This window comes from Numenius arquata, chromosome 2 (assembly GCF_964106895.1).
Source record: "Numenius arquata chromosome 2, bNumArq3.hap1.1, whole genome shotgun sequence".
Classification (NCBI taxonomy): domain Eukaryota; kingdom Metazoa; phylum Chordata; class Aves; order Charadriiformes; family Scolopacidae; genus Numenius; species Numenius arquata.
This window is the reverse complement of record NC_133577.1, coordinates 29,338,517-29,349,997: the sequence shown is the minus strand read 5'-3', so window position 1 is coordinate 29,349,997 and position 11,481 is coordinate 29,338,517. Positions and strand designations below refer to the sequence as shown.

The following is an 11,481-nucleotide window of genomic DNA, read 5'->3' as shown; positions in this document are numbered from 1 at the left end:
ATTTGCAGAAAGAATGCTTGAGTGGGAAAAAAAGCCACAAACCCAACTTTAATTTCTCTCACTTTTCTCTGGCAAACTGAAAACATTAAAATACAGAAAACAGATTTTCATGTGAATTACACCTGCATCTGACACTAAGCATGGAGCCTTGTCTCACACCATCTTAGAATGGGACAAGATTTATCTTTTAATGAGTCTGACATGCTTCAGTCCAGGGTATGCTGCCAAGTCTGAAATCTGTGGACATTTCAACATCGCAAGTGCTGGTATACTGTTTTCAGGCTCTTGCTTCTTCACTAAATTTATTTGAGCATCTCCTCTACAAGAATAAAAGTCTATTTAGAGTATCTGCAACCTGTATACACAAAATTGCTAATCGGAATAATTTCAGTGGTTCAGAATCTACCTCCAAGAAGTAGCATTTCAGCCAAAGAGAGATACTAGATAATTATCCCACATAGGCAACAATGCTGCCCTTCTTGCTCAAGGAATTAATGCCCAACAGGCTCTTATGCTTCAGTAATAAACCCAAAACATTGGGGTTTTTTTTCCTGATTGCTTTATTGATTGTTATTTGGTTTGCTTGCCTTAACAGTGGTAGATATGATGACATGTTTAAGGCAGTGGTCATGGCTGCTTTTTGAGACCCCTAATACTGCCAGATATATAATATTAAAATAATCCAACTTTTTATGTTATCTTCAGGATGTAAGAACGGAAAGCCCCAGTAGTTGTTAGCAGTCCAGATACAGCCTCAAGACAATGGCTAGAAAGAATTACAAGCAGTAATGAGATGGGGTTAAGTGAAGAATTTAGATTATTACCTCAAAAATAATAGCAGTACTCTTCCCCCCAGCAAAAAAAAAGGCACCATTTTGAAACCAAGTAAACTGTCTCCAAATAGCTATTTTCAGGACTTCACCATGACTACCAGAATGAGTTATGGGAAACCTCCTGGTTTTCATTGTGATTTAGCAAGACTAGGATAAACACACACTTTCAGTTTCAGCACATTTATTTAGGAAGTAGCACTTCTGTTTACATTAGTTTTAAGAACTTGAGTTTTGTCCTTTAGGAACTAAATGAGGTATTTACATATTTAATGTTCCATCATATGGTATACAACACCTGTTTGGTTTTGGTTTGTTTTTTAAACCAGCAGCAACTTAATAGGCTTCAGGTTTAATGAAAAGGCTTAGTTTTTTATATTTTATCCGATAAACAGACAAGAAAACAGTAAGAACAGGACAAATGCAACACTTTATTGTGAAGCTAAAGCTATGTGACTGCTCATCATGCTTTTTTTACATTGCTTATTAATAAAGTGGTGTATTAACATTTCAGGAAACAAAGGAACAATGAAACAAAAGTGCTTCAAAACAACAAAATACAAGAATTAACCCCATCCTAGACTGGAGTTGTCCAATGTATTTAATGGAGGTGGGGTATAGAGTTTTGTCTCCACCTTTGGTTTTTGTCACTTTAATCCAGATTTCTGAAAAATACTGACTAGCCCTTCAGATCAATAAAAAAATCAATTCATGTGGCAAAACCAGTTACCAGGTTTTCAGTCCCTTTGATAGGTGTGCGAGTACTAGGTGAAGTGCCTTCTTCCCCACTTCAAATGGTAAAAAAAACCCACAGAACTGAGAGGCTACACCCCTGGCACCTTAGAAGAGTACGCCTGTATTAACCAACTACAAAGAATGTTGACCTTTTACCTCAGAGCCGCTTCTCTGAAACAGGATTTTAAGAAGTGTGTCTTATGAAGGCGGGGAAAGTCTTACAGCAAAACAGAAGTTGATCACCAGAGTTTCCAGACACGATGTCAGGAATCTGCAAATCAAAAGCTCAAACCCCAAAGAACCTACAGCGTTTAGCCAGTATGTTCAATCCACTGGAGGAGCGTATACCTTGCCAATTATTGCCAAACTCAGGAGGTAGTTATTGACAAAGTAAACAGTTTCTACTCTAAGACAGTTGACGATTTACATGAGAAGCAGGAAAAACACAATACACATTTCCCCATACTTCAGAAGATGATTTTGTATTTGCAGGAAGTGACAGTTTAACTTCCTAATCCTGTGGAATTAATAGTTACAGTATTTAAAAGAAAAAAATATTGAAAAGAATATTGAAAAATTCTAGAAGAAAATAACCGATCCATTGCTCATCTCATAGGATGAGCAGCAGACCATTCTATGCCTGAAAACTCACACAGGTGAGTAAAACAACATCCTTCAACACTAAATAGCAGCTCAAGAGAACCAAAAAATGAAATCGGCAACTGCCTCCAATTAGCACAACGAGTGAGATAACTAGTTGCATTCACTACCTGCTTGCTACAGTCCATTCCATTTTTGATATCTGGTAGCTAGAAGTCCCCAACACTAAAAACAGGAGGGAAACTTGAGACCTCCAGACAATGAATGAAGATTTGTAACCTGCAACAGCGCTGGCCGCCTCCCAAAGCTGCCACATGCAGAAGCACCACCACTGGAGTAAAATGGGAAGCACGTCTTAGGCACAGCTATGCATTATCCATGCCTTAGGCACAGCTATGCATTATCCATGTTTGGGTAGGAAAGCACTATACGAATCTAGGGAACAGTTTGACCATAGGTGGTTCACAAAGCCTTAAGTGGAACGCTGCTTTCCGTACCGGTTCGGAACAGACATCTCAGTTAAATTTGCCAGCATGTCTGACTTCAGTATTCCCAGTGCAAAGTAATTAAATTTCATGAGATGGACTTGGCAGCAGTGCCAAGCAGCACTAGAAAACGCTTGTTTAGAAAAGAAAAAGTACTATTTATTCTACACCAGAAGGTAAGGTTTTTTGTCTGAGTAAGTTCTACATATAAAACCTGTCATTTTAAAAACATCTGAGAAAATCTTAACAGTGAAATCAGCAATGGCCTCTAATTAGCGCAGCAACAACAAATTTCTTCTCAGTTCACAGATCCCATTCTTTCCCACTTTGAAGCGTTACTATCACATTTCTTACCTACGTAAAGTAAGTTGCAGGGCCATATTCAACACAACTGTATTAGCGACTGACTTTCTGAAGTAGAATCAGTAAAACATCTCAGGCAGAATTGCCTACCTCTAATACATTGAGCTCTGTAAATTCTAAGAAACTAACAGGACAGAGACTTACATGTGCATAAATATCGTAGTTTAAGGCTCATCTTTAATATTCAGTGGGGTTTTTTTGTCTTAGCCGCAAGGAGAGAACCTGTACGGGTTTGGTGTATTCTACAGAAAAGTCAACATGAGTAAAGGGAACATCACAATACATGACAAATTTTCGTTTTAAGGAGAAAGAGCATCACACAGTGCTTGAGTTTTTCCATCCTGTTACGCCACCAAAAGCAGCAACCCAGTGCCTGAGAAGACATTATTCTTCCAACACACAGAAAAATAAAAGGTGCGTTTCCTGCTTAATAAAAAGAGGCAAAGATGTATGGAGAAGGTTAAAAAAAAACCCAGGAGGCTTAGGTTGTTTTTTTCTCCCTCCAGTAACTGCTACACTTTAAGTCAGTAAAACACAGAGAGGGCCAGAGAAGCTGCTTCCTAATCATCTCAAAAAAGTGGGTCAAGTCACTCAGCAGCAGTGGGAAAAGGGAAAGGAGGCAGTTTAGAGAGCTAATGTAATGCCAATCTTTGCAAAGGTTAAAAGCATCCAAGCTGCTGTCCTGCTTATCCTATTCTAATTCCAGATACTGTATTAGAACATAATCTGATTTTATGGTAAATACAGTTGCAAGGTTCTATATAAAAATACCATAGATTTGGGAAATACAGGCATTTGGAGGTTTTTTTGGGAGGTGGGGGGTGTTTCGGGGGTTTCTTCCCACCTCCCTCCCCCCCACCAATCTGCTTTTATAAACAGTTACTCCAACATATAGACAAAAAATCTCTCAGCTGGGACTTACTCAGTACATGCAGAACAAGAAACCAGAAGATGTGAGGTAATGCCTTAAGGGGAACAGAATTATTCTTAAAAGACGCTATTCAGAAAATAGCACAAGACAGACATTTTAAGGAGATTTATGAACCAAACGGCACTTGGTCATGGGCTAAAAATCCAGCAGCTGTGGGGCAAACTGATGTTTCAGAACAAAATTAAGTTATTACTGTGTTCCAGCACTAATTTATAGAGCTGTAGCTCATCCATTATACAGAAAATAATCAGGGCAGAATAGATAACCCAATAAGCAGTGGTACCAGTCACACAGATTCTCTGGCCCTGAACTGGTTGTAGGAACAAGTGAAAGGGCTTATCCCTTTTCTTTCTGAAGTGGCAGCTGGGACTCCTGACCCTTTGTGCTGCGTACTGGCAGCGTTTCAGCAGATGGGAACTTCTGCCTCTACATTTCAGGTACCTATAACATGCCAATAGGTATGTATTTGAAATGAATACCAGTACATTCCTCAAAATTAAGTGGAGGAAAACAGAGTTTGGTAACAAATATTTAGGAACACTCAAAGCTAGAAGCGTTACCCTCAACGTTTTCATTTGCACAGGATCTCAAGGGAGGTTTACAAGCTTTATGAACAGGAAGACCAAAGGCCTTTCTTAGCTGTTTAGCGATCTGGTAGTTGCTAATAAAGCAGTAATATTCATGCTTAGCACTGAAGTCTACGGCAAACATGGATCAAGTCAGCCAGGAATCTCCAGTAACAGAGAAAGTCTACTGAAGGCAGAACTAAGGCAAAGCAAGCAATACATGAGATTTAAGAAACTGAAATCTTTCAGCATTTCTCATTTCTCCAGGGAAGTGAATCAGAGGAACAAAAGTCACGGTTTCATTTACATCAGACATACATTTGAGAGAGTCATACCCTTAGAAGGCTAGAAGTGGTTTGGTTAGACTATTTCAAAAGGCATACTAGTGTAACACAATCTTCTCTTATTTAATTGCTTTTAATCTTCAGATCAGTTAAAAGCACCTCTGGTTCAAAAAAAACCAGAATCCTAAACATATTGCATCTGTGTGCATCTCAAAAGGTTGATACAGTCTCTGCTATATAGTACCCAATGCTATGCAGTGAGCAGAGTCCTCTCTGGGTATTACTATACTTACACCACATCTATCAGCTAGGGGTTTTTTTTCCCATATATATATATATATATATACACATAGATAATATATTATTTATTGTCAACTTTCAGGTGAGTAGTCCCAGAAATATCTGATTTATTCCTACCAATAAAAAAATAAGTTAAATGAAAAATTAAGAATAAAATTTTCCACTATGACCAAAAGCAAACAAAGCTTATAATGCAATTTAGTTTAAACTGTAAACAATATGCATTTTTGTATTATCACCAAGTTGGGAGAGTTGTCTTTTTTTAAAACAAAACAAAAGAAACCCCACAAACCTGCTCGAAACAAGGAACTAGTGTTCTGCCTTGCAAACATCTGTGTTTAATCCATGTAGTATTTGTAGACGAGATGTCAGGCCTTTAGTAGTAAAGGCAAAGATGTTTTCCTTTATTACAGTATTTAAAGGCTATTACTTAAGTGGGTTTTTTTTAATAGCTTGTCATTTATATAATAAAAACAAGTATTCGTACAAAGATGCTATTTCTTTTTAAAAAAGCAGATCAGTTGAGTGTTTCATACTTTAATATATAAACCAAAACATATGAAAGCTATAAAAACATTAATGTGTGCCATGTATTAAACATGTAGCCTCGTATTTTAATGCTTACATGTGTAGATTAAAAAAATTATCACAATGGAAATTTTACTTTCAATTGTCATAAACAGACCAAAATACAGAGTAGAAACACATCATTTGTGAAACTTGACAATTAGCATCACTTACTCTCCAAACATCAGCTGGGCTTCAAGTTGTACACCATAAGCGTAAGCTAACATTCTACCAATGGAAGCGTTACAAAATGCGTTAAGAGAAAATACTGCCAGTAAATGAATGTCTTAGTCTATTTTTTTTATTTAGTAATTTATTTTTTTTAAAAGACAGTTTGAATTGGTTTTATAGGGTTGGGGGGTTTTGCTGTTCTGCTATCAAAGGTCTTCTTTAAAACTGTTCTGTGAACAATACAGTCACATTACAACTAAACAAAAAGACAAATAATAACAGACCAGCTGCTTTTTACATTTTAATAATTGTAGTTCCCCATTGCTGTTCTTCCTCTTTGCATAGGGAAATTGTTTTATTTGGCACATTAAGGATAAAAAAGTCATAAACTGAACCAAAGTTTACAAACCTCCAATTTTAAGTCAGTAGTTATCAGGAAGAAAGCCAGACATCAATGTCATGGCAAAACTGAAAACAAAGAACCACACACACAACATAGGGAAAAGGTTTTCCAATGATCAGTATTATCAGAGCCTTCTAGCTGAAACAAAATACATATATTATTGTTCAAACCATAATCGGATTGCTAGAAATCTTGTCTCAAGTCCTGTTGTGCTCTTACTTACAGTGTGTAAATCCTCACTAAATGGCAAGGAGGCTTTGATGAACACATTTCACATTGTATAATTTTTTTCTTAATGTCAAGTTTTAATGCAGATACTTGAAGATCTGTAAAGTCCTGTAAACTCTGGCTGCTTTCCAGTAGTCTGTACCAATTGCTCCTTAGGCAGCACTTTGTTTCACTTCAAGTAGTGTTTCACACTGTGGTATCTCCAAAGTCCTTGTTCCAGCGAATATACGCTTCCAGGGTCTGAGGGCTCAAACTGCGCTTTATCTTCTTCAAAGACTCAGTGAAATCTGACAGTTTGATATTTCTCATCTAAAAAAGTGAGAGACATCAGAATCACAAGTGGTTTATGTATTTCAGGTTATTCAAAAAGTACTTCGGTATTCACTTTTAACAAAGCCTATTCTATGGGTGCTTCATCTTGATATAAGGAAGAAATTTTTTACAGTGAGGACAGTCAATCTCCGGAACAACCTCCCCAGGGAACAGTAAAGTGCCCATCACTGGCGGTTTTCAAGATGCAACAGGACAGGGTGCTAGATAATCTCCTCTAGGTTCCCTTTCCCACAGAAGGTTGGACCAGATGATCTTTCAAGGTCCCTTCCAATCTGGGCTGTTCTACAATTCTATGACCTGATGCAAGAGTCTTGTAATTTAATCTATCAGTATTTACTATTTTTACTAAATTAACATTTGGTAATCATAATGTCTGCCTTGTTATTTAATAGCTCACGAGATTGTGTTATTACTTCCTATTTCACTAGGTGGTGCAAGCTGGTGCATATGAGGGCCCAGAACTGAGTAAAGAGTAAGACATAGGGTATTTTTTAACACGTTTATGACATATTGCTGCATACCAGGAGAGTAAGGCCCTGAAAATTCCCGCCCTTGCCACAGCTGTATTCAGACCATAGTATGCTGGCAGCCAAGTAATCCTGATAATCTAACCTCTCTGATTCAAGACAAGCCTTTCAGTTGTTTGCTCGGGACATGATTATAAGCAGACATTTCCCATATAGAGAAATGCCCAGACACGATGGGAGAGAACCAAAGCGTGTGGAACAAGCAGCCTCACTATTAAAGCCGTACTAATACTACAATTCGAGAAGATTCCCCATGTTTCTTTGGGACTAGTGTTTATAGGCTACTGGAGGTAAACTTGTATTCACAACAAATTATCACAGGTGTTCTCATCTTCCTGTAACAAATCCTTTCAGCTTATCATAGCCGTAGCCATGATCTAAGGCTAAACACAGAAAGCAACAGTGGAATTAAGTTTTGCTTCATTTTCCCCTACATAATTGTGGTTTGCACACATATTTCAGCAGAAACTTTTATATGCAGGACCAACCTCTTCCTTTTTTATTGATATTTACAGGTGCAATTGGTGGTGAGAAACTTACTTAATCTATTTTTTATTGTGTTTTTGCTTTATGATGGTCCATGTGAATGAAAGTTAGTATTATGCCTATACACAAACAAATCTGTTTTAAAATCCCTCAGAGGTTCTCCCTAAGATGACTTGGTTTATGTAAAGGCAGGGGTGGAAATAAAATCAATCATTTGACATAATGTTTTGGGGGTGTACCACTGTGAGAAAATAAAAGCCAGGCCTCTGACATCATCTGATAGGTAACAGATCAAGTTGCTGTTCAGTGCGAAGGAAAAGGTGGGAGAGTCGGCTGAAACTAAGAGCAGCAGAGACTTGCTATCAGAAAAGGAGGTGATCTTAAGCCTGATAACCAACAAACTACACAAAGAACCTCAGATATCTGAGAACAGATTTTCTTCTTGATCACTATTTGTAACGAATTTTCTTCAAAGAAGAAATAATCAAAAAGGATAAGACCCCAAAAAATTACACTAGGTATTTTGTATGATACTGTGTGCAAATTAAGGGACCTTAAAAGTTTCTGGTGAGCGTGCATTCTATTCAAAGAGGAAAATACAACTGCTAGAACAGCATACATACCTCACTGGCAGACATGTTCTTCACCTGTTCTGGTTTTAGTTCTGTAAAAATACAGGAAGATCAGTGAGTTTCATAAGAAAACATTAATCGATTCTGACATGTAAAGCATGTTAAAAGCACTTTTATTCTGAAAAAAACCAAACCCCACCAAAACTGTCACAGCTAAAAATTATACCTCTCTGTCTCATGATCTCCTGTACAGAAAGGTACATGGTGTTTTTACCTCCTCCTTCCCCATTTATCAGCTCCTCAACCAGGCTGCTCCCACACTCAATCATTGCAGATACAGTACGAAGTGGTAGCAGAACTACTTCATTCTTCCTAAGGTATGGGGAACATCACACAAGCGTAACAGGTGCCTTTCCCCATATCATATTATTCCTGGTACCTACAACCCCCCTACCCCTCAAACATGCACAATATTCAGGAAACAGAAAGGTACCCTCAGCCAAGAATACAGAAATAAAATCAGGCAGGGCACATAGGAGTGCTTCTTGAACTGGTGGGATCTAACCACTCGTGTCTCCTTCACCATTTTACTACTTTTTTTTTTTTTTTTACTTGCAATACTATTATGGTATCAACATATCACAGCAAACTTTTTGCTCTGAGGGTGCAAGAAAAAGAATCTAGGAAGGATTGGTAAGGCTTACATTAAAAAACATTTTTTAAAAAAAATTGTTTTATATGGAAGCCATGAGCAGGTGGGGGAAGCAGGTTGCAAAACATTTCATGATGTCTTCTCAAAATGGACTTGTATGTGAAGTAATTTGTCAGCAAAGAAAAGCCTGCATACCTAAATGCATACATTATTAATTCAACCACTCTAAATAAATATGTTCAAAGTCTTAGGAGACATGATGTCTCTTGTGAGAGCTATTTATGCAATTCTGTTTCCCAGTTATTATGAAAGGTTTTGGAAGGTGTGCCTTACAATCTCAACAGCTGGAAGTAAGTGGGTAAAAAACCATTACTTTCCAGCAGCTGCTTTCAAAGAGATAGCGTGCTGGTAAAACTGCACACTACAGGATTTTTGACTCAAAAAACAAAACAAAACACAAAAACAAAAAACAAGCACACCCACAAAACATGCACAGACCTCTCCTCCCCATAAATCATTTAAGAGAATTGCAACAACTTTCATTTACACATAATAGGCTGATATTACAGAATATTTTTGCTCTGGCTGCCTTAAGTACCTTTCTGTCAGGTAGGACAATGTATCTGCAAACAGAAAACTAGCATCAAATCTTCACAAAATCCCACTGCTGATCTCCACTAAACAAAATCAGCCCCTTCAGATGTGGCTACTGGAGACATAATAACTAGCTAGTGAAACAGAACAAAGGTGGGGTTGTTAGGATTGGGTTATTGGGGTTTTTTTGGAAAAAAAGTATTCACTTTGCATTAAAATCATTATTTTCTCAAAGCTGAAAACATCAGAGGAAGAACAAATATTAGAATAATAGAATCGTCTAGGTTGGAAGAGACCCTTGGGATCATCAAGTCCAACCATCTACCCTACTCTACAAAATTCTCCCTTATACCATATCCCCCAACACCACATCTAAACTATTAAGTATAGTACTTTCCTATTAAGTAAAACTCTACTTGAGTCACAATTGTCATCTGGATCACAATTCAACGTTAAGAAGATTTAAAAATAAAAAAGCTATGCCATTCAAACCCTATCTAAAAAAACCTCAAACACAAAATTGCTTCTGTTTCAGTATTTCCTTCTTTTAGACTTGAAAGAGATCTGCCCACTTTATACGACAAGTAATGCAGTCAGAGACTGTTATTCAAGTAATAATTTAGATACAACAGAACCGAAACCAGCCTAGGGAAGATGCACTAGTTAAAAACCCCACAAATCTGTGAAAAACACTTCAACCTGCTTTCATCTTAAGACACAAAAAGTGTCTGTTTCACATGGTGAGCTATTGAAGGGTTTTGTTTAAGGTAAGTCTTATCAAGACGATATTATGAGGTACAGACCAAAATCCAATCTTAAACCTCTGAAATTAAGCTTTTTAGAATTATAAAGATGCAGAAAAAATATCACTGAGTTTTTTCAAAACCTAAATAAAATCTATGCAGCTTACCTCGAATAGGCCCCAGTGCTGCATCCTTTGCTAATGCAGTTAAATCGCTTCCAGAGTATCCATCTGTCATTCTTTGTCAAAGGATAAAGTGGGGGAAATGAGAAAGAAGAAAAGAAAACCCGGTTCAAACAATCTCACTTTAATTGCAGATTATTCAGAAGTGGTATTATTTTGATGTTGTTTTGCAAGTTTAGTAAATCAGAAGTGCATTCAACACAAGTGATCTATATTTATGTCTTTTTCCAGATTAAATTTAAGTACAGATATTCAAGTCCCAAATATCATGCTAGAAAAAGCAAAAAAGATAGCAGCCAACTAGGATTTGTAGGTGAAAATCTCAAGCATGTTTACTATTTCTGTTACGGGAATGCCCTACCACTAGTTTGTCATCGTTTGTCACAGATAAATTTAGAACCAAAAACTCAACTGTCCTGTGCTCTTTCAAGCCAATCACTACAATGGGAACCCAATACCACACACATTTATTATGATGTAGTCACATCACCAGTTTCCTGAATAAAACTATGTGCACTTTTAGTTTACATCAGAGTCCGACAAAGGGCAAAAGCAGGCACTACTAAAAAATCTAACTAATCTAAGTTTTTTGGTTTTTTTGGTTTTGAAAATAAGTGATAGTTTTACAGTATACCCTTAATGGAAAGCCACGGTAGCAGTTGACCAATGGACTCCAGGAAGTATAAAATTCTACTAATTCAGAAGAGTAAATACAAATCTGAAAAGCAGCACCGCTTTGCTTAGCAAGTGACAGGACAGACAGCATTATCTCTGGTGGAAGACTTCTTTTCGGTGTTGAAGGTTTGGTAGGAGATAGACTATACTCTGAAAGTACTTAGCAAGCTTCTCAACTCTCAGAACTTAATATTCTACATTTTAGCAGAGTACTGAAACAGCCTTCTATAGTTTATACATGGAAAATGATCTCT

The 11,481-nt window shown here is 37.2% G+C and overlaps 1 protein-coding gene across 4 annotated transcripts in view; it reads right to left on the bottom strand.

Moving 5' to 3' along the window:
* Nucleotides 1-5,617: 5,617 nt before the first annotated feature.
* Nucleotides 5,618-11,481, bottom strand: part of SPAST (spastin) — a 37,329-nt gene continuing 31,465 nt past the window's right edge. For all 4 annotated transcript variants that reach the window (XM_074168044.1, XM_074168046.1, XM_074168045.1 and 1 more), the window contains 3 exons: nucleotides 10,538-10,608; nucleotides 8,433-8,473; nucleotides 5,618-6,772 (listed from right to left, as the gene is read on the bottom strand). In XM_074168044.1, coding sequence (XP_074024145.1) covers nucleotides 6,650-6,772; nucleotides 8,433-8,473; nucleotides 10,538-10,608 — 235 coding nt within the window. In that variant the 3' untranslated portion in view covers nucleotides 5,618-6,649. The remainder of the gene's footprint in view (nucleotides 6,773-8,432; nucleotides 8,474-10,537; nucleotides 10,609-11,481) is intronic.